Source organism: Narcine bancroftii, chromosome 9 (genome assembly GCF_036971445.1).
Source record: "Narcine bancroftii isolate sNarBan1 chromosome 9, sNarBan1.hap1, whole genome shotgun sequence".
NCBI classification, from domain to species: domain Eukaryota; kingdom Metazoa; phylum Chordata; class Chondrichthyes; order Torpediniformes; family Narcinidae; genus Narcine; species Narcine bancroftii.
Window position 1 is genome coordinate 9796821 of NC_091477.1, and position 24017 is coordinate 9820837.

General features: G+C 43.2%; 1 protein-coding gene across 7 annotated transcripts in view; it reads left to right on the forward strand.

Annotated features, from left to right (window-relative positions):
• Positions 1-24017, forward strand: part of arap3 (ArfGAP with RhoGAP domain, ankyrin repeat and PH domain 3) — a 175967-nt gene that overhangs the window by 140339 nt on the left and 11611 nt on the right. For all 7 annotated transcript variants that reach the window (XM_069898079.1, XM_069898084.1, XM_069898086.1 and 4 more), the window contains 10 exons: positions 3072-3177; positions 4640-4787; positions 4932-5000; positions 8802-8876; positions 10181-10298; positions 13779-13904; positions 14567-14703; positions 17159-17244; positions 19022-19057; positions 22939-23002. In XM_069898079.1, the coding sequence (XP_069754180.1) occupies positions 3072-3177; positions 4640-4787; positions 4932-5000; positions 8802-8876; positions 10181-10298; positions 13779-13904; positions 14567-14703; positions 17159-17244; positions 19022-19057; positions 22939-23002 (965 nt within the window). The remainder of the gene's footprint in view (positions 1-3071; positions 3178-4639; positions 4788-4931; positions 5001-8801; positions 8877-10180; positions 10299-13778; positions 13905-14566; positions 14704-17158; positions 17245-19021; positions 19058-22938; positions 23003-24017) is intronic.

Below are 24017 nucleotides of genomic sequence, written 5' to 3' on the forward strand. Positions count from 1 at the left end.
ACAGAAATGGTAAAACTTAAGTTCATTACCATTGGACTCTTAAGTTCATTAGATTGTTTCACAGAGGGAGAGTTGCTGTGTCAGGTATGCCAAAAAGTTTTATCATTGTCACAAGTTTCATTAATTTGCAGTCAGGCAGTTTCTTTTGCCAGTGCAAATGACAGAAATTAATACAAAAGTTATTTCTGTTGGCAAACCTACTCAAAACAATCTCACCATTCCTATCCCTCGCAGTCAATAATCATCCATTTTTCTGACAACCATGTGCCTATCTAAAAGTCTTGTGAATGTCTCTGTCGTGTCAGCCTACGCCACCTCCCAGGGCAGTGCGATCCAGGCGCCCACCACTCTGTGTGTGTAAAAACAAACCTCTGATATCTCTCCGAAGATCTCTTCCACTCGCCTTAAACAGACACCCTCTGGTATTTGCTATTGTCGCCACAGAGGAAAGGTGCTGACTGTCCACCCTATCGAAGCCCCTCGTAACCTTACATATCTCTGTTAAATCACCTCTCATCCTTTGACACTCCAAAGAGAAAATCTCCAGCCTTATTCCGTTGCTCTGATTGGATTTGTCTGCTTGAATTAAGTTGATAGTCATCAGGCGTACTTATCACTGCACCTTCCTGTGTTTGGTATCTGCGGGTGCCCTTCAGTCCTGAAGTCATGTCCTCTTGTCCTTGATTCTCCCACTGTGGGAAACAGCCTCACTACTCTCTCCATGCCTTTTAACATTTGAAATGTTTCACTATCACACTGTCAGAGTTAATGTGATTGCACTTGTAGTGTATATTGTTTGGAAATGCCAAAAGCAAATCCCTCCAAATTTATTTTTCATCCAAGTTAGAAAAATAATTAACTTTACATTGAGATCTTGAATTTACGAAGGTAAACTGGCAGGTTAAGTCAGTGGTGAAGAAGACAAATGCAATGCTGGTGTTCATTCCAAGAGGAAAAGAATATAAGAGCAGGGATGTGATGTTGAGGCTTTATGAGGCCTCACGTGGAGTATTATGAGCAGATTTGGGCTCTTCATTTAAGAAAGGACATGCTGATGTTAAAGAGACTCAGAGGAAGTTGACAAGGATGATTCTAGGTCTAAAAAGGTATCATGTGAGGAACGTTTGATGGCTTTCGCCCTGTACTCAGAATTTAGGAGAAGGAGGGGAGATCTCATTGAAACATTTTGAAAGTTGAAAAGCATGAACAAAGTAGATATAGAAACGCCGCGAGAATCTAGGACAAGAGGGGACAACTTCAGAATTGAAGGGCGTCCACTTAGAACACAGAAGCAGAGGAATTTCTTCAGCCTGAGTGTGGTGAATCTGTGGAATTTGTTGCCACAGGCTATTGTTGAGGCCAAGTCATTAGGTATATTTAAAGGCAGAGATTGACAACTTCTTGATTAGCCAGGGCACCATATGTTATGGGGAGAAGGCCGGGCCATGGGGCTGCGTGGGACAATAGGTCTACCTGAGATTAAATAGCAGGATAGACTCGAAGGACTCTAAAGCCTATTTCTGCGCCTATGTCTTAATTTATTAAAGTCATTGTTGGTGATTCATTGCTTATTTATTCTGAACACAAATCCACTTGACCAGCGCAGAAACTGCTGGAACTACTCAGCAGGTCAGGCAGCTGTGGGGAAAGAAGCAGTTAGCTGAAGTAAAAACACAACGCTGGAGAAACTCAGCAGGTCAAACAGCGTACTTTATGTAGCAAAGATAAAGATACACAACCAACGTTTTGGGCTTGAGCCCTTCTTCAAGGTGTGAGCAAAATGTAGGGAGTTGCCTGACCAAAATGATGGGGTGTATTTTATTCATTTTGATGGTAACTTGATAAAAGGGTCAAGATGGAAACCTTGATTAAGTATCTATCTTTGCCAGATAAAGGACACTATTTGACCTGCAGAGATTCAACGGCATTGGATTTTTTACTTCAACCACTGTGTCTGCGGACTTTTGCATTTTATTTCAGTTCACTTAATATTTCAGGTCGAAGTCTGGAGATTTTCCCTTTATGCAGATACAGTCTGGTCTGCTGAGCAAACTGCATTTGCTGCAGTTTGGTTTTATTTTCACGCTTATACTTAATCTGTTCTGTGACCGTGGGCTTTACAAGCACTGCGGCAGGATGCACTCCAGATCCACTCCACTGTCACTGAAGTTCTGAGATGCACATTTTATTTCTTTTTCCTGCACGTGTCATCCATGTAATGGGACAAATCTTCTTGTGTTGTTTGAAATGTCTGGTGTTTGCTAATGACGTTTTGCATTTGATGCACTCTTCAGCCGAACCAACTTTCCATTTTGATCAGGTGCGCAGCTGTAACATTCAATCTCCGGCAATGGTGTAATTGCACCAAGGTGTGTGTCACTTAGTCTAATACCTCTCCTATTTTTAGGAGTGAAAGGTGTACTTAGATCTGTTGTCAACTAGCGAGCTGGTTTAATTTAGATAAAATGTATGTCAGGACTGATTCATTCTGTCACAGGAAATAAATATTTCCCCATGCTGGTTATATTCATAAAAACGATGTGGATAAAATGGTTCTCTCGTGATCTTGTTTTCTCTCAGTCAATCTTGCTGTAGGCTGACCGTGTATAAATGGCAGCATCCCTTCACCTTTCATGTTTGGGATTTGCTCATTGAGCTGCCAATCAAGCTATTTAGTTTGTTTAAAGAGGAAGTCCTCTTTAAATTGGAGGATTAATGGGGTGAAAGAAGAGAGAGAGAAGTTTAGAATGTGCTCTCTCACACCTGGACATTGCTTGACTTATTGTATGAAATAATCTGTCCTTGTCTGTACTTTTTAAATATATCCTATGTTGCCTTTATCACATACATTTTATGATTCACATTGATGTGAAGTGTACAGTAACTTCCTTTAAAGCAGCAATGGATATCAGCACAGGATGATCATTAAATTGTGTACATGCATATGCCCACTCTCCTCCCTCTCTCCACCTCTCACCCACTCCCTCTCTCCTGTGCTCTCTCCATTATCCACAGCCAACTTTCAAGAAGAAAATTAACATTGTGACTCGTTTGATCTCCTTTTCTTACAGAAACTCCTCACAAAGCCCAGAGACTGAAGCGATACAAAGAAATCATTCATGTGCTCCCAAGCGTCAACAGGATGACTCTTGCTGCCCTGATTGGTCATCTGTACAGGTTTGTCCCTTTTTTTTTGTCAGTAATGCAGCAGATTAAAAGCTAAATTGCTATAATTTTGGAAAGGAACATCGGCTAGTTATTATTCCCAACCAAATGTGGCCTCCAAAATGTCTTCCACAAGCAAGCTTTGTGCTATACTGTTTCATTTAGTTGAATGCTAACCAAACCTCCTTGGTGACATTGTGGCATGACGTCCAATGAGTTGATGGATTTCTTATTTTTGTGCTTCATTGAAAGTAAATGAAATGATTATTTAAACAAAATATTCTAATTTATTGCTAATTAATTGAGTCATGGAGGGTGGTAGAGATGTATAGCTCATAAATGGGCCCTTCAATCAAACTCTGGTACAGATGAGGAGTTAAGGCCTGCAGTCAATCGACCATGATCATATTGAATGATTAGGGAAGCTTGCACTTACCTTGCTCCTCTTTTCTTTTGTTGTGTTGTCTGAAAAGAGTGATGAGATTAAAAATGAGATCTTAAGTTAGCAAAACAGCACATTAGCGGGCCCTTCCAGGCCAACGAGCCCTTACTGCCCAATTGCACCCAGCCTTAGTCGTTCTTTTCATTTTCAAGAGGTCTTGCAACATGTGTATGATGGAAATCTGCCACATGACCTCTTATATTCCCATGGAGCTCAAGTTCAGAATATTTTTTTGGGTCAAGAAGTAGGCAGCACTGAAGCCGTCCAGAATGTAGAATATAAGACACTGGAGCTGAAATAGGCTGTTCATCCCATGAGTCTGCTCTGCCATTTAATCATGAGCTGGTCCACTTCCCCACTCAGCCCCACTCCCCAACCTTCTCCTCACAACCCTTGATGCCCTAGCTAATCAAAAACTTACCAATCTCTGTCGTAAATACACCCAAAGATCTGGTCTCCACAACCTGCCTGTGGCAACAGATTCCACAGTTTTACCATCCTCTGACTGAAGAAATCCCTCCACATCTCTGTTCTCAGTAGACACCCTTCAATCCTGAAGTTGTGCCCTCTTGTCCCAGACTCTCCCACTAAGGGAAACAAACTTTCTTTTTGTAATATTTTATTTATCATTTTAAATATATTTAACAATCATTCCATATACAAAACATCAAGAGAACCCCTCCCTCCACCCCCTCTCCTCTATATGTCCTATTAAACAGAGAAAGAATAAAGAAAAAGAACAACAACAAAAAAAGACTAACCGGTAGCTCTCTGTAAAGATTTCAACACTATGGTCTTCATATGTTTTACTTTACACACTGACAGAGGAAATACATCCACACCAACTCTGTCCACATCTTTCAACATTCAAAATGTATTCATTCTCCTCAATTCCAACGAGTCCAGGCCAAGAGCTATCAAGCGCTCCTCATATGATAACCCTTTCATTCCCAGCATCATCCTCACGAACCTCCTTGGAACACCATACAGCAAACAAATGGAGTATTAACTTCTATCTCTCCGTCCGAGCAGAGTCCAGAAGTGTGCCGACCTGAACCAGATGTGCACCAAGAACCTGTCGCTACTTTTCGCTCCCAGTTTGTTTCAAACTGATGGGAAAGGAGAGCAGGAAGTGAGAGTGATCGAAGACCTCATCGACAATTATGTGACGGTGTTTGATGTAAGTCATCACACAAACATCTTTTCTGGGAAGTTGCTTGTTTTGTAAAAAGAGCATACTAGAGTAACTAAAATAAAACTAAACTAAAAATAAAAGAGTAACTAATGAGACCCTATGTGAATGATTGCTCTTGTCATGCGCCAGATTGATGATGACCACGTGACACAGATGGATTTGGAAAATAGTTTGATCATGACTTGGAAAGATGTGCAGGTAGGTGGCCAATCCAACCTTGTTCGTAACTAATGAACATTCACTGTATTCAGCCTACGGTCGGTATCCTGCTTTAGGGAACTACAGGAACGCTGTAAAAGGCTTGCAAGATTTAAATTTTAATTATTAAGATTTAAAATCCAAATTTAACTCTGAAAAGGAAAGCACCACAAAATTAAAACATCCCAGGAAGCTTCAATGAAACTGTTAATGTATAAGGACAGCCAATTTGTTAACGCAGGGAGGGAGGGGGTGAAAAGTATCTGTTTTAGCTGCAGTTGTTTTGATGCATATGTATATCATACAATGTATAAGACAATAAACTCATTATCAGTATCAATTTTAAAGGAATAAACAAGGGTAATAGACAAGAAGGGCGTGCAGTGCCTTTCCAAATACTTCCAGTCTAGCTAAAGCATCTACATGGACTGAAGAGCATTCTAGGGGATGGGAGATCATGTACAACCTGATTGCTGGAGAACTTAAATACAAGTACAGTAAAACCCCTGGTATCTGGCACCTTTTGGGTTTGGTAGATCCTGGATAATTGTATTTTCTGGTTGCTTGAGATTTACTCTTACCATGCCTAAAGAATACACCTGGATTAAGAATAAACAGTTTAAAAGACAAAAGTACTTACACTAAACAAATTTCACTTGCATTAATATATAAACCTTAAAGCATTTTACTTTAGTTTCACTCAGATTCTTTGAAACCATTTAACCATTGGTACATCTACAGGTCTTTCCCCCTCTGCAGAGCCCGAAATGTGAACTATAACATTTTAGAGAATTAACCCCCCTCCCCCACCCCGCCCCCTAAGTTTGCAGATGAAGCCTCTGACCTGGGCAACTCTTACTAATGCAGAGAAAAGGAGACCCTTTTAGAGAGTCGCCCCAACAGCTGGCCTCACCCAGCTCTTCATCCTGGGAGACAGCATCTTGTTCAAACACAAACTTTATCCAAACAGCTGCTTATGAGCAAAGCACTCCAATTGCTGAATATTTGCTCCCATCTTCACCAAATGTTTGAGTTATTTTGAAGAAAATTTACTTTTACAATTTTAAACTTGCATATTTTTACCTATTATTTTATTTTCATTTATTTTAATTGTTTTAAATTTATTTTCCCCTTTTTCTTTTTCTGGTTGCTTGAGTATGTTAGATGCCTGAATTCCAAATACCAGGGGTTTTACTGTAATATAGTTTTTAAAATCTCATCTCAGCTACTCTAACCATGAACATTACAGCTTGTTTCAGTCATTCTTCAAAGCAACAAAATAATTTGATGCAGGTAGCGCAGTAGATGTGGTGTTAGGCATTTGACAAGGTTCCCCATAGTTGACTCATTCAGAGAGTCATGAGGCATGGGATCCATGGAACCTTGGCAGTGCAGACTCAAAATTGGCTTGCTTGCAGCAAGAGGAGGGTAGTAGTCATATGCCTGGTGGCCAGTGACTTGTGGAGTTACGCAGGGATCTGTTCTGGGACCCCGGCCCTTTGTCATTTTTGTGTGACTTGGATGAAGAAATGGAAGAATGGGTCAGTAAGTTTAAGGCTGACACCAAAGTTGGAGGTGTTGTGGATAGTGTATAAGGTTGTCGTAGGTTACAACAGGATATTGACAGGATGCAGAGTTGGGTCAAAACTGGCAGATGGAGTTCAATTACTCAATTCAATGGACATCCAGATAAATGTGAAGTGATGTATTTTGGAAGGTTAAACTTGAAGTTGGAGTGCATCAGAAATGGCCAAACCTTTCTGGTTGTGGGCCACATATAAAAAAATATAAGGGATCACCAGCCAAACAATATTAAGACAGGCAGTTTTCAACCAGTTACACTTCAAGAAAAATTGTGTTTTTAAACAAGAAAACCCTAGTCTCATCAAAAATTAATTTTCTATCAAAGTAACGGTACGACAGTTTAACTATTGACATGACAGTAGTTTATTGATGTGCTCACATATAACAGTGGCATTTCTGTGTCTGCTGGTCTTTAATCTAAATGAATGCAATAAAACTCTTTAAAACTACAGCGGCGACATCTATGGTTGAAATTAAGAAGTCCAATGTACATGCAGTGCAATTTTTTTTCGTTCATGACTATGTTCTAACAGGCCACTTAAATGTGGACAATGGGCCGAAGTTGGCCTGCAGGCCATAGTACATGGTTAATGGCAGGATTCTTAACAATGTGGAAAGAGGGAGACCTTGGGGTCCAAATACATAGATTTCTCAAGGACGCTGCACAGGTTGATGGGATAGTTAAAAAGGCCAATGGTATGCTGGGTTTCGATAATCAAAGGGCTAAGTTCAAGGGCTGTGAGGAAATATTGCAGTTCTGTTAAACTCTGGTGAGACCACACTCGAAATATTGTGTTCAGTTCTGGAGGCCTCATTACAGAAAAGATGCGGAAGCTTGGAGAGGATGCAGAGATTAACCAGGATGTTGCATGGATTGGAGAACATGTCTTAAGAGGCAAGGTTAGCAGAGCTCGGGCTTTTCTCTTTGGAGTGAAGAAAGATGAGCAGTGTCTTAATGGAGGTCCCGAGCAGCACAGTTGGCGTAGCAGTTATAACAATGCCTTTACACTGTCTGTAAGGACTTTGCACATTCTTCCCGTGTCTACAAGGGTTTTCCTATGGCATTTGGTTTCCTCTTATCATTCTAAACATACCGGGGGTGTTTGTTAATTGGGTGTAAATTGGGCGGCACAGACTCATGGGCCAAAATATCCTGTTACTGTATTGTATGTCTAAAATTTAAAATAAAAATTTAAGATTAGGAGAGGCAGGGATATGGTGGAGAGCCAGTGCCTTTTCTGCAGAGAAGCAGTAGCAAATATAAAATAACATCTCCTTAAGGTGAGTGGTGGAAAGTTTAGGGGGTAACTTTTTTTTCCACAGAGAGAGGTGGTTACCTGGAATACATTTCCAGGAGTGGTAGCAGAGACTGGTACAATAGGGACATTTAAAGGACTGTTAAACAGGCACATGGATGCAAGGAAAATAGAGGATAATGGATGCAACTTAGGGAAAGTTTCTTTAGGTTGTTGAGTAAGTTTATATAGGTCGGCGCAGCATTGTGGGTCGAAGGATCAGTATTGTCCCCTTATGTTCTAAAGCAATCTCTCGTTCCTGAGTTGGGTTGCTTCCTTTGTGACTCCAGACCCACCAATCTGGTTAACTTTGGGCTGCCTCCTCAGCTCAGAGGCAGTTCCAGGGTGGACAACTGATGCTAGAATTGCCATAAACCTCACCATCCCACGAACTGGGATAAGTACTTCTGAAGATGAATCTCTCTGTTGGAATGGCATCATCCCACAGACCGTTCTCGGCAAAGATCCACTGAACCTGCATCAGTGCAGCAGCCCTCATACCACAGACAGCAGGCAGAAATGGGGCCCGATTTTTTTTGCCTTTCAATCCAAATTCAGTGCCCTTTTCAGAAAGCATTCGTTTGTCAAAGATTGAAATATTTTAAATCTGGAGCACTGTCCACTTGTCTCGATGACTGCTACAGGTCGCACAGCAATTCAGGGAGATCTGAACAGTTCATGTACCACCAAGTTGGAGGAGTCGCTCTGTCTGCACCCTCCCTGAGTCTTATACATCCTTCCTGCAATGTGGCAAGTAGAACCGAATGCAATTCTCCAAGTGTTGCCTAACCAGAGTTTATTGAAGCAGCAACATAATTTTTAAATGCAATAGTTAAATATGAAGACATCCCCTATTGACAATTATGTTTGTTTGGAGGTCAAGAATATCTGCATTTCATAACAGAGATTCTTTGGCTTATAGCTTTCCCAGGCTGGGGATCTGATCATGGAAGTATACGTTGAGGCAAAGACAACTGACTGTTGCATTACGCTCAAGGTGGGTGTGAAATGTACAAATTCTATTCTCCGCTGAAGATCCAAGCTGTAACCAATGGGACCAATCACTTGAAGTGATCAACTTCTCTCTCCTGTGTAGCTTCCTATTGGATTGGCAGAGGCCCTGCTTCAGAGCTCCAGAGAGTCAGGTGGAATCCCAAACTCCCATGGCATTTCCACTTTCTCCTTGTATGTTCCCTCCCGGTGCTTTGTTGTTTTTTTTCCCCTCCCACATCCGTAAGAAGTGCGGTTTGGTCGGTTAAATGACCTCTGTAATGAGTGCCAGAACTTGGTGCGAGTTCAAGGGAACGTGGAGAGAATGGACGGATGAGGGTAGGTTAAGTGTAAGCAGTTGTTTTAACAGTTGGTGGAGGCTTTAGTGGGATGCAGGGCCTGTTTTCATGCTGCCTGACAAGCAAAAATGTCAAAAGTAAGAAAGTTGAAACGTTTAAATCTGGTGTGGTGCACTTCTCGGGAACACTTCAAGACAACACGACTTGCAAAGAGGAGATTGGCTGTAGAATTTTGGGAATTTTGCGCAGCTATGAAGACGAATGGACTTTGAGAAAAGCGGCCAGAGAGTGCCAGGAAATCCTAAGTGTGCTTCAAGAGGGAATCCTGTCATCTTCACCCAATCTATGTATGATTGCAGGCCCACTAATGTGGTTGACTGGTATAACCTGAGAAATGGCCAATCAGTTAAAAGCTAATTGAGCGTAGACGTGTTCAAACTCATGAGATGAACAGATCGGGTGAACACAGAGTCTTTTGCCCAGAGTTGTGGAATCAGTAACCAGGTTTAAGTTGAGGGGGTGGGGGGTGTGGAGGAGAGGTTCAACAGGGACCTGAAGGGTATCTTTTTACACAGAGAATGTTGAATGTACAGAATAAGCTACCGGAGGAAGTGATTGAGGCAGGTATTATTGCAATATTATTGCAATGTTTAAGAAAAGATTGGACAGATACATGGATAGGATAGGTACAGAGCGATATGGGCCAAGCGCACGCAGGTGGGACCAGTGCGGGTGGGACATTTTGGTCAGCATGGGCAAGTTGGGTTGAAGGATCTGTTTCCATGCTATATGATTCGAATTAAGAATAGACAGAAAATTACCTTGCCAGCGACAGCAGATGCTGAAAAATGAATACATGAAATAAATTTGTGTGAAAAGGAATTCATCTTCAGGGCTCCTGTTTGTTGAAGCCTTTCTGTTAGTATAAACTATTATGACTGGGCACCGTTTAGATCACCATGAGTTGGTTACACTGCAAAGGTATTTCTGATTGACACAATTGACCTTGCAGGTATCACCTACAATGACATCTGAGGGACTCACGAATCAGGTGCTAGATATGAAGAACATGTTAACAGGAGAAGGGGAAATTTGGGTCACCTTCGAATGCATTGAAAATGGTGAATTGGGTGAGTGTCATTTACTTGTCTGTTGGTGTGAGAGTGCGCCAGCATTTAGTTTGGGTTGTGTGGGATCTGGGGATGATACGATCCAGAAATTTTGTGGGTCGTCAAGAGTGAGGTGCAGATGTTCCAGTAAAAACACAATAAATGCTGGAGGAACTCAACTGGTCTCGCAGCATCCACAGGAGGTAAAGATAAGTTACCAATGTTTCAAGACCTTATCTTCCTTCTGGGCATCATCCATCTGGATGGCATTAATATCTTCCAGCCCCCATTCTTGCCCTGTCATTTTCCCCCAGCTCTCCCTTTTCTCTGTCTCCTTTCACTCAAGTCAACAATTCTCACCTCTCCCCAATTAGCAGCTTTTGTTGGCCTAGACTCCTCCACCAGCCAGAACTGTCTTTATTCTGAGATTTCCTGGTTGTTGTTCATTCTTGCTTATTCATTGAAAAAGAGCTCAGGCCCAAAACATCAGCAATATATCTTTGTCTCCTATGGATGTTGAATGACTGGTTGAGTTCCTCCAGCATTTTGTTGTGTTTTGACTACAATCACAACATCTACAGAATTCCATGTTGCACCATTTCGTTCGATGATCATCATGGTGCAGGTCAGCTTGTGTCGGTCGCCGGGCATGCAAGTAGCTAACAACTTGATCGTATGCTCTCTTTTATGCAACAAACTGGTCTGAGTTGGTTTGATTAAAAAGTTGCTGAACAGGTACTCACTGAATTGCACTAACGTACAAGGCAGCTTTATGAACAATGAAACTGCGGACAGAGAAACTCAGCAGGTCACGCAGTATATTTTGGGAGTAAAGGGTCGCCAGTGTTTCAGACTTGCCCTCCCATGTAAGGAATAAGAAAAGAACAGGCAGGCGCCTGAATAAAAAGGTGGGGGAGAAGGAAGGGGGAGAGTGTAGAGGGTTAAAAATGGGTAGCTCCAAATGGAGGAAGAGCTAGAGGAAATAAGTGATGGGGAAAGAGTCACAGGAGGGAGGGTTAATGGAAATTGAAGATGTCAATGTTAATGCCATCTGGTTGGATAAGTGAAGAGGTGAATGGAGAAAGTAGCAATTAAGCTTCAAGTTTATGTTTATTCGTCATGTTTACTGAGATTCAGTGAAATGGTTTGGTTGCATGATATCCATCCATGCACAAGTGCCGACAGATGAAACATTGCAGAGATTAGGGCTGCGGTGAGAAATAAGGTTCAACAGAGTAAGGGCAATGTAATTTTATTCGCGTGAGGTTTGTTCAGTGACCGCGGGAAAGCAGCTGTCCTTGAAGCTAATAATGCACGTCTTCGCACTCTTGGAAATCCTTCTCGACAGGAGAAGGGAGAAGATAGTGTGGCTAGGGAGGGGTGATTACTTTAGTATGTTGGCTGCTTTCCAGAGCTATCGGGAGACGCAGATGGAGTTGTTGGTGGGTAAGGAAGGCTTGTGTGATGATCTGAGCGGCATTCACCATTCTCCCGAACTGCACAATGATGCAGCCTGACAGGATGATTCTCAATGGTGCATCCATAACATAACATAACAATTACAGCACGGAAACAGGCCATTAGGCCCTTCTAGTCCGCACCGAACCAAACACCCCTTTCTAGTCCCACCTCCCTGCACAATGCCCATAACCCTCCATCTTCTTCTCGTCCATATACCTGTCCAACCTTTTCTTAAATAATACAATTGACTCCGCCGCCACTATTTCTCCCGGAAGATCATTCCACACGGCTACCACTCTCTGAGTCAAGAAGTTCCCCCTCATGTTACCTCTAAACCTCTGCCCCTTAATTCTTAACTCATGTCCTCTTGTTTTAATCTTTCCTCCTCTTAACGGAAATAGTCTATCCACATCCACTCTGTCTATCCCTTTCATAATCTTAAATACTTCTATCAAATCCTCTCTCAACCTTCTACGCTCCAAAGAATAAAGACCTAATCTGTCCAATCTCTCCCTATACTCTAGATGCTTAAACCCAGGTAACATTCTGGTAAACCTTCTCTGCACTCTCTCCACTCTGTTTATATCCTTCCTATAATTAGGCGACCAGAACTGCACACAGAACTCCAAATTAGGCCGCACCAACATCTTATACAATCTCAATATCACCTCCCAACTCCTATATTCCATGCAATGATTGATAAAGGCCAGCATACTAAAAGCCTTCTTCACCACCCTATTCACGTGAGTTTCTACCTTCAGGGAACGATGTACCGTTACTCCTAAATCTTTCTGCTCTTCTGTATTCATCAATGCTCTCCCATTTACCACGTATGTCCTATTCTGATTCTTCTTACCAAAATGAAGCACCTCACACTTATCAGCATTAAATTCCATCTGCCATTTTTCAGCCCACTTTTCTAAGCAGCCCAAATCCCTCTGCAATCCTTGAAAACCTTCTTCATTATCCACTATTCCACCTATCTTAGTATCGTCTGCATATTTACTAATCCAATTCACCACCCCATCATCTAGATCATTAATGTATATAACAAACAACAATGGGCCCAATACAGATCCTTGAGGCACACCACTGGTCCCCGGCCTCCAACCTGACAGACAATTATCCACTACCACTCTCTGGCCTCTCCCTTTCAGCCAATGTTCAATCCATTTGACTATCTTAAAATTTATACCTAAAGACTGCACCTTCCTAACTAACCTTCCATGTGGTACCTTATCGAAGGCCTTACTGAAGTCCATATAGACAACATCCACTGCGCTACCCTCATCCACATTCCTAGTCACCTCTTCAAAAAATTCAATCAGATTGGTCAAACATGACCTTCCTCCCACAAATCCATGTTGAGTGCTCCTGATCAGACCCTGTCTATCCAGATGTTTATAAGTACTATCTCTAAGAATTTTCTCCATTAATTTACCTACCACAGACATCAAACTTACAGGCCGATAGTTGCCAGGCTTCCTCCTTGAACCCTTTTTAAATAACGGAACCACATGCGCAATGTGCCAATCCTCCGGCACTATCCCCATATCTAATGACATTTGGAAAATTACCACCAGAGCCTCTGCTATTTCCTCCATAGAAGTTGTGGAAGATTACGGGGTGGGGGGGGGGGGGCATGCTAAATTTCCTCAGGCTCTTGATGGTAGCAGAGGCATTGGTGTGCCTTCTTAGCCATGACATTGACATGGCTGATCCACGTCATTGGAGATAGTTATTTTGATAGTAATACAGTAAAAACCATGGCATCGGCACCTATGCAGATTGGTAAATGCCGGATAAGTGAATTTTCCATTTGATAGAGGTTACATGATTGGCGAACTAACCGTGAAGTGTGCCAATTTTAAACTTCCCATTTATTTTCTGCAATTTTGTTCCTTGTTGCTTGAGGCTGCCAGTGGCTTGAATTCTGGATAACAGGAGGTGTTACTGTAGTTACTTGGAGTTTCTCACACTTCCTCCACGTGACTGTTGGCCCCATGGTTGTGCTTTGATGACATTTGTTCCTCTCTGCAGAGAGACCTCTTCACCCAAAGGAAAAGGTTCTGGAACAAGCTCTCCAATGGTCTAAGTTAGCAGAGCCCAGCTCAGCCTATCTGGTTGTGAAGAAGATCCCTGAAGAAGGAGGAAACCTTTACTCAAGTAAGGACTAAGGACAACTTGATCAAGAAACCGGGCAGGCTGGTAGCTGAATTATAAATGTGGACTTAATTTTAACATTTTTTTAAAAAGTTGGGTAGGTGCATAGACAGGAGAGGGTTGGAAGGATATGGTCCAGGTACAAGTCAGTGGGACTTGACAGAAAATAGTTTGCCACAGATTAGAGGGGCAGAATGGCCCATTTCTGTAGTTGCATGGTTCTAACTTCCTGCCTATTTCCCAATGATCCAAACATGTATCTATCTCAGCTTTGAACATAGCTGCTTTCACATTTATGGCCGACAGATCATAGTCTTCCCTGCCTCGCATCATTAGATTCAAGATTATTTTGTCATGTAACGAAACAGAAAATGTAATATTACACGAAATGTCCTTTAGTCTACCGTAAGGCAAAAAATGCCCAGCGGCCCTTACAGCTAGAGAAAGAGAAGCCAAAGAGAGTCCCTCACACCCCGCCCCCACCCCACCACCCCCACCCCACCACCCCCAACCAACCCCCTGCTTGTGGATTTGCCTGAAATCTCCTGCAGATTCCGCAGTCACAAAGCCTTCAGTCCAAACATCAGGTCATCACTCTTATAACTTTGCATTAATGCTAAACCAATATAACAGACCTTTGTTTCCATTCATGCAACGTGTGACAGCAAATAAAAGTGAGATTCCAAAGTGTGGTGTCTTGAAATGTCGAGAGGAACCTCCAAAGCTCCTGTCTGGAAACAAGTTCCAGGAACGATATTTCGTTCTACGAGATCGTAAGCTGTTCCTTTTTAAGGATAAAAAGGTAAACTTCAGCAATTTAAAAAAAATATATATATATATATATGTTAATGAGTTGGTTTTGTTCATGGAGCAAATGTGTTTTGGAGCAGTGCTCAGCAATGTTAGCTTGTTACCTTGTGCTTGATGGAAAAAGAATTAGAACATAGCACATGTTTAAAAAATAAATGCCCTCAAGCCAGCAGGCATCTTGAATTTATGTTAACATTGACTTCTCTGGTTTCTGTTCAGACTGAGTCCACCCACAAATTGGAGGAACAACACCTCCTCTTCTGTCTGGGCACCTTCCAACCGGATGGCATTAATATCAATGTCTCCGGTATCTGTTAAACTCCCCTGCACTCCATTTTCTTCCCCCATTGCCTTTCACCAATTCTCGCTCTCTCTCTCTCCCCTTTTGCCATTGTCTCCTTTTCACAGAGCCGAAATCTATTCTCTACCCTTATCATATCCAATTAACACCTTGTGTTGGCCATTACTCCTCCCTGGCCAGTCTTTATTCTGATGCCTTCGTGTTATTTGCTTATACCCTGGCACAAAATGTCAGTAATGTGAACGCTGCAAAATCGCCTGAGTTTCCTTAAAATTTCTGTGTATTTTTATGATCTAAATCTACAGTAACAAATACTACAGCTACTGGAAATCTGAAATAATAAAGATTGATAAGTAAGCAGTAGGTCAGGCAGCATTTGTGGAAAGAATAGCAGGCCCCTCAGTGCCTTTCTTCCCTGGCTAGTACAATGACCTAGCAGTTGTTTCTTCCACGTAGCTTCAGGTGTCTGGGGTTGATTCTAACCTCCATTGCTGTTGGAGTGAAGTCTATGCATACTCCCTGTGACCTCATGAAAATCTGCCAGTTCCCTCCCAGGTTCCAAAGATGTGCTGGTTATTGGCTACAGTAGCTCATCTTCAGGCCCCTGTACTTTTTTTCCGATGGTAGCAGAGTGAAGAGGGTGGAGGAACCTTTGAGGACAGAGGCTGCCTTATTAAGACACCACCTTATGTAGATTCCCTTGTCGACATGTCTGTCCATGTCCAACTGAGACCACCCGCAAATTGAAGGGATAACACCTCGTCTGGGGACCCTCCAACCAGATTGCATCAAATTTGACCACCAGTTTCCGATACCCCCTCTCCCGCCACATCTTTCATTATGCCTGCTTTCCTCTAGCTCTCTCTTTTTCTCTCTCTCGCTTCCCTTTTCCCTCCATCTTCTTTCCCTCAGTTCTGCTTCCACAGAGCCTGAAACAATTCTCGCCTCTCTTCTCACATCTCATCCTTATCCGAGTAACACCCTTGCTCTCCTGATTTGTACTGTTCCCCCTGCCTGGTGAGAGAGCAGTGATCATTGTTTTGTGAAATGAGACCCAGCAATGGTCAAACCCAGTGGGTCTCAACCTTTTTCTTTCCACTCACATCCCACTTTAATATTCCCTATGCCATCAGTGCCCTGTGATTAGTAAGGGATTGCTTAAGATGGGATGTGGGTGGAAAGAAAAAGTTTGGAAACCACTGTTTTAATCGTCCCTCATTGACTCGTTATGTGCACGGTTTCAGAACCAAAGGAAATGGGCCAATGACCATTTTCCTCAAACAAAATATTTCACTAACAATTGGGTCTGGAGCAGTGATTCTCCGCCTTCCCTTCCCACTCACATCCCACCTTAAACAATCCCTCACTAATCACAGAGCACCAATGACCTAGGGAATACTTAAAGAAGGATGTGAGAGGAAGGAAAAGGTTGCGAACCCCTGTGCTAAGGAGTAAACACTCAACCAGAGACAATCAGAAAACAAAACATTTGATACCCAATTAATTAATACGCAAATGTTCTGGAGAAATTCAGCAGGTCACACAGCCATAGGATGAGCCCTTCATCAGAAAAAAAAGACAGGCTAATGGCTGAATAAAATGGTGTGGTGATAGGGGGAGAGGAGAGGGGCAGAGTGAGGAGCACTTGCTAACAGGTAGATACAGCTGGTTTGGTAAAAGAGAAAGAAGGTGAGAAGAAATAGGAGGAGAGGAATGGGGAGATGGAGAAAGGGTTAAGAAAGAAAGAGACAGGAGGGAGGTGGTTAATGAAAATTGGAGAAATCGATGTTAATGCCACCTGGTTGATGAGATGAAATATAAAGTGTTCATCCAATATGTGGGGAAATTCTCCTGCACTTACCAACTTGTTACTTCTGGTCTGACTGTGAACCACAAAAAAAAATTTGGACATGTTTTGACAAAGCTGTGATGGGAGGCATCGTACACATTGATGACTTCCACAGACATGGACGAATGGCAGCAATGCAGGGTGAGTGGTGTTTGGATGTGTCCCATCTGGTTTATTCCTGGACAACAATGGGCACGTTGGAGCTGACAAGCTGAAGCAACTTTCCCAAGAGGTTGGTGTTGCAGCATGGGTTGTTCTATCAGCATGGATGAGGACAGCGCTTGTCTTGTTTTGCAGAGCTCCAAACCCGAGCGGGAATGGTCTGTCTTCTCTTTGAAGGTTTACCTGGGCATTAAGAAGAAGCTGAAAGTGCCAACAGTGCAGTAAGGATAACTTTGCCAATCTCTGGGGAAGGGATGGTGGGAGAGGGAGGAAAGGTTGGTGGGAGAGGGGGGGAAGGGATGGTGGGAGAGGTGGGGGGAAGGGTTGGAGGGAGAGGGTGGGGAAGGGTTGGAGGGAGAGGGTGGGGAAGGGTTGGGGGGAGAAGGGGGGTTGGTGGGAGAGGGGGGAAGGGATGGTGGAAGAGGGGGGAAGGGATGGTGGGAGAGGGGGGAAGGGTTGGTGGGAGAGGGGGAAGGGTTGGTGGGAGAAGGGGAAGGGGTGAAGAAGACAAAAGAAAAACATGATCAGCTCCAGCACACTCACTGTGAACCACAAAAAAAAAAAGATTTGGACATGGACACAATTATGTCCAGATTTAATTTCCACGTGGGTTAAGGGTACCCCTGTCGGATCAGGCTTTAGAACAGTGGTTCTCAACCTTTTTGTTTTCACTCACATACCACTTTAAGTAATCCCTATGCCATTGGTGCTCTGTGATTAGTAAGGGATGGCTTAAGGTGGTATGTGGGTGGGAAGGGAAGATTGAGAACCACTGTTCTAGACCCAATTGTTACTAAAATATTTTGCTTGAGAAAAATTGTAATTGGCCCATTTCCTTTGAAGTTCTGAAACCATGCACATAACGAGTCAATGAGGTACGATTAAAACAGTGGTTTTGAAACTTTTTCTTTCCGCCCACATACCACCTTAAGCAATCCCTTACTAATCACAGAACACCGATGGCATAAGAATTACTTAAAGTGGTATGTGAGTGGAAAAAGGTTGAGAACCACCATTTTAGAACCTGTTTAATTAGAGTATAAAATTCTGAGGAGTATAGAGAGGCTAAATGCAAGCAGACATGGACATGGGTTAAGGGTAAAAAGTGAGATGTTTAAAGGGAATGTTAGTGGGGACTTCTTAGCACAGAGAGTGCGAATGAGCTGCCAGGTGAAGTGGTGAATGCGGGCTCAATTTTGACATTAAAGAAAAATTTGGTTAGGTACATGGATGGGAGGAGTATGGAGGCATATTGTACAGGTGCAGGCCAATGGGATCAAGCAGAATAGTAGATCAGCAGACTAGATTGGCTGAAGGGCCTGTTTCTGTTCTACACCATTGAGATAAAGGTTGTGAATTAGCGTTTCTGAGACCTGAGCGTTGATTGATTAAAAAGGACAGGCATGCGCGACTAGAGGTCAGGGTGGCAGTCGGATGCTTTGTTCTCATCTTCCCTCGATTTATTATTGTGGCCAGAAATTTAATGAGACTAAAACAAAAGTGTGTAGAAGTTTCTGCCCCCTGATGAGTAGCCCTCCTGTGCAACAGGGTTTGGTAGGTTGATTAATGAACATCAATATACTACACAGTGAAACGGTGTTTCCATAATGAGCGTACAACTGGACAATTTCAATGCTGAACAATATTCAAAGTTCCTTTATTGTCATGTAATAGAAAGAACATAATATTACCCAAAATTGCCTTCTGCCAGCCGTAAAGCAGACAAAGGTTTGCCGTTAGTGTCACCTGGCGCCCCTTACAGTACGAAAGAAAGAGAGTCCCTTCAAGGTCGCTGAGTGTCCGTGGATTCGCCTGCAGCGCTGCCGCAGCCACACAGATCCACTCTCTCGAATCCCTACTCTGATACCTGGTTCCTATGAGCCAGTCTCCAACAGCCCACAGTCGCTGTGGGCTTGTTTTAAATAAAGTACCAGAAGTATTAGCATTTGGCTTTAATCTCTGACCTGTACTCATGAAATGCTTTCCTTTGTTCTACAGGTGGGGGTTTACAATCTTCTTAGAGAAGCAGCAATGGTAAGTAAGCAAGGACTACTTTCTTTATCTCTTACGCCGAGACATACTGTCCATTGTCTTGTTCTGAGATACAGTGGAAGGATTATCTAGGCAGCTTGGGGAAAAAAGCCACCACACTCCACTTTAAAAATTTGCAGAAAACCACAGATGACGAGATTAGTTTTGTTGATGGTCAACCTGGGATTCCAGCACTTAATGTAATGGGCAAGTTGGATTTATTCACAGCACTTCCTGCCATTTCAGGAAGGTTGATGGGAATCTGGCTCACTGAAACATTCAAAGGTTCCTCTTAATGTCACATAATAATACATTAAAAATATAATATTCACGATATACTGGACAACTCCAATTCTCTGGAATGGTCAGGACTGGGCCCATTTCGGATAAACGGCTTTTTTGGAGAACTGGTCATTTTTTAAAACCAGCCCAATAGCCGCAGCAAATCATGTAACAGTGTTTAAACAACCACAAACAACAAGGGAAGGCTTTTTTAAGCATGAAATAATATTTAATTCTCACAAAAAATATTGCTGGATGCTGCTGTTCAACGAGACCTCCCCACCGAGGCCCCGTTCCTGCTGGGAGCCTTATGTCCCCGCTGCTGCCAGGAGCCCAAGGCTCCACTCTTGTCGGGAGGCCCTTCTCCTTGAAGAGAGATTCTTCTGACTGCTTGTGGCTGGGGGGCAGTGGTGTGCAGTTTGAGAGGGAGAGTTGGAGAGTAAAATCAATAGGGGACGGTAAAGAAGAAATAAAAAGAGAGAGGGGAGGAGTTACCTGAAATGAGGACAATTGTCCTTCTAATTTCATGTTGGGTGAATTTTTTGTTCCAACCTGTGAGATCAGTTCAGCTCCTGAAAAATTTTGTATCAATGAGGATTTCTGATTTGTTTCAGATATCCTCATTTATCCAAATTTTTTTTAAAAATTCAGATAAATAAGGATTTTGGAAAATCCAATTTTGAATAATCAGAGTTGTTCTGTACTTCAACTTTTGTCTGCTGTAGACAAAGGGTCACCATGAACATTGCCTGGAGCTCGTAATAATGAGAGAAAGAGAAGCCCTTTCAGAGACCCTGAATGTTCGTGGATTCGCCTCGAGCGTTGCCGCAGCTTCTACTGCTGCATAGACTCCTTTTCAAACCATCATCAACTCAAGCTCCAGATCCAACCATCCAATATGATCAGGACGCCCTCAGCACCCGAGGCCCTTTGGGAACCTTTCTTGCCCTCAGCACCTTCTTGAATTCAAATTCAGATCCTGGTCCCTCTGAGTCACTTGCCGGTGGCCCACAGCATGTGTGGGTCGTTCAGCCTCTGAGCCCCTCGCTGGTCTGCTGCCATGGTCACCGTCCTGTAGGGTCATCTCCTTCTCAACGGTGTTCTCCCCACTTCTGGTGCTCTAGCCTGTCCATTATTCCCCCTTAGTGGTACGGTGCCCAGCACAGGCGCTGCCATCTTGGGCACAGACCTCCAAAATTTCAGGATTTATATAAAAAAACACACCACTGGTCCCTTTAAAAGGCTGATTAAAGCCTGTAATAAGCCAGTGTCCTATAAACCAGGCAGTAGGGTTCTGTGGAGCAGCACTGTTTCTCCGCTCCTGGCTCTCCCAGGTCCGCACTAACGACAACAATGCAGTTACTGCAGCTCCTGCAACACCGCCTTATGAGAGGAAAAATTGCATAGAATCAGATTGCTCTGAGAGGACTTTGTAATTTGCTGATTACTTTGAGGACCACTACACAATCATGCCTGTGGTACTCTACTCCCATCTACTGGTTGTGTGTGGGCATTGCAATTAAATTCAAATTTTACATTATTTGCATCTTTTAACATCTTTTACAGCAACGGTAACAGGCCATTTCGGCCCACAAGTCCATGCCACCCATTTACACCCAATTAACCTATGCCCCCGGTACGCTTTGAACAGTGGGAGGAAACCAGAGTCCCTGGGAGAACCCATACAGACATGGGGAGAATGTACAAACTCCTTACACGCTGCATGGGTTCCTCGCCTTGAGTCGCCAATAGGCCGCTGCCTGTGCTTCTTCAACCGCAGAATCCCTCACTGATCCGCTATTGTGGTCACTATCAGATGGATCATCTCCTCTCCTTCTCCTTCTCAAATGATTCATGCCATGATATCAGATGAGTACAGGCATAAGATCCTAAATGATATCAGTAAACCAATTTTCTGCAAGAATCCATAACATATCACAGTTCCTACACTTTGTTAGAATACTTTCATTTAGAGTCTCCTATCATGACCTATAAACAAATGGAATTTATATTGCATCCAGTTATTCATATTTCTTTTATATTTAAATTTACACATGCAGCAGGGTAACGGGCCATTTCGGCTCACGAGTCCATCCTGCCCAATTTACACCCAATTAACCTACACTCTAGTAAGTTTTGAACGGTGGGAGGAAACCGGACCCCTGCAGGGAGAACATAAGAACTCCTTACAGACAGCGCGGGATTTGAACCCTGGTCCCGATCACTGGAGCTGCAAAGGCGTTGAGCTAACCTTGCCACCCCAAAATGTTCTTGCCTTATACCTTGTATACCCAAACAAAATGCTTGACCAGGGCTGTTGGCTTTGATAATCGCAGATCAGAGACTATTTATTGCCATATAATAAAACAGAATTGTCATATTGTATGAAATTGCCTTTAGACGATCAGAAGGCAGGCAAAGATTCACCATCGGCATTGTCCGGCTCCCCTTAGCATCAGAGAAAGGAAAGCAAAAGAAAGTCCCCTCAGAGTCGCTGAGTGTCTGTGAATTCGCCTCCAGTTCATTTCAAACCATCATCAACCGAGCCCAGATCCAAACCTCCTCCTGTTATATACATCGGAAACTTGGGACTATTTTATGCTGGAGCATGAACACTGCAAGACTGTAAGAGCCACATCACACTGAGTGGTGAGCATGCTCAGTGCGACAGTGTATTCATACATGACCGGCAACCTGGGATGTGAGTAAAGTTTGTGGCTGCCACCATGTTCTGTCCTCGGTTGTACCATCGGAGGACTTAATAAACACTCAGAGAAGCTTGTAAGGTTACAGCACAAACTTTACTCACATCCCAGGCTGCCGGTCATGTATGAATACACTGTCGCACTGAGCATGCTCACCACTCGGTGTGATGTGGCTCTTGCAGTCTTGCAGTGTTCATACTCCAGCATAAAATAGTCCCACGTTTCCACTGTATATAACATCTCCACCACGATGAGGAAGCCTTCAGCATACAGGGACTCTTGAGAGCCTTTCTTGCACTCATCAGCTTCTCATTTCCCAGTTGTGATATCTGGTTCCCATGAGCCAGTTTCCAGCATCCCACAACCTGGTGTAAAAACTTCAAGTCACCTGCATTGGTTTCTCACCTGGAAGTCACCAACAGCTTGCTGCCTGTGTGTCCTCTTTAGCCATTGAGCCCTCGTTGGTCCGCCACCGTGGTCACCGTCCCTCTCAATAGGGCATTTTCTCCCCATTACTGGTGCCCTGCACCAGTCTGCTGCTCCCCCTGGAGTTGCAACCCCTCGTGGCCACTGCTGAACACAAGCGCCGCCATCTTGGACTCAGACCCAGTGGTTGCAGGATTTTAAATCGACCACCATTAGCTCCTTTGACAGGCCGTCAAGAGCCTAGACAGAACCGTCGGCAGCAGGGCTGGACTGTAAGACCCTGCCGGAGGGAGCCTGCACGGAACTGTCAGCACTAGGTCTAGCACTAGGACGCTGCAGGGAAGCGCCGTGATCCATCTCCCCAGGTCTGCACCAACAGCAATGCACAATTACAGCCTCTTTATTCGACTGTTCATCTGTTACTGAATTTTTCTGTCCATGTGGTTTTGACAGTGTATAGTTCTGCTGCAGGTTTCTGTGTTGCTCAGGGCAGTCCGAGATGTGGGATTGGACAGCAAGTATCCTTCGAGCTCAGGTAAATAACATGCATTCGTGTGGACTTCTCAACTGAGTTATTTTAAAGGAATAAAGTCTCCATTTGTATAGTATTTTTAAGGTGATGCTCAGCCAACAAAATTCTTCTGAAGTGTAGCCATGTCAGAAATGTGATACTAATTAAATCAGAAATGTGGCACTAATTAAATGTGGCAAGGTCTCATCAACAAGGTGATAAAGAGGGAAAGATATTTTCTTGGATACCAAGGAATAATTTGCCTTTATTAAAAATAAACAGAATCACTTATGTCCACCTGAATTGTTGCTGTAAGGCAGATGCTTCCAATCACCATATATATGTCGAGTCGTAAAACCCCTCAAAAATGGAGGTTGACTTTTACACTAGATATACCATTGAAATGAGGCCTAAAAAAAAAGTGGGGTCAACCTATCTTCCAGTTGACTTGTAGGCCAAAATATACGGTAGTCCCCATTGTCCAAAAGAAATTTGTAGCTTTTGTTGGGCATTCCGTTTTGAAGGGTGGTCTCCATTTCAGATTTTCTTGCGACATACAGTACAAACATGCTGGAGAAACTCAGCAGGCCACGCATCATACCTAACAAAAGGTGCAGGCACAAGACGTCGGTTACCCTTTCCTTCCTGTGGATGCTGTGTGACCTGCTGAGTTTCTCCGGTGCGTTTGTGTTTTGCACTTGATGCCAGCATCTACAGGCTTCCTTGTTTAACTCTGGGTTTATTGCCTTCAGTTTTATGTCCTTTATGCTGAGTCCAGCATTGGATTAAAACTCAGGGGTTGCAGGTTGAGAACAGATATTACAGCAGATGTGGTGCTGGAATTGAGAGTGATACTTCATCAAAGGCCAGATGAATTCGATTCGACCATCTCCACCTGAAGGAAATCTAGTTTGGATCAGACAGTCTCAAACCGATAGGTTTCTAAATTGCGTACTTTTGTAACCTGGGAGGGAAGGGAGAAATTAATAGAATTTGTGAGATAAAATCACACAGACACCCAACTGGGACCTTGTTCCAA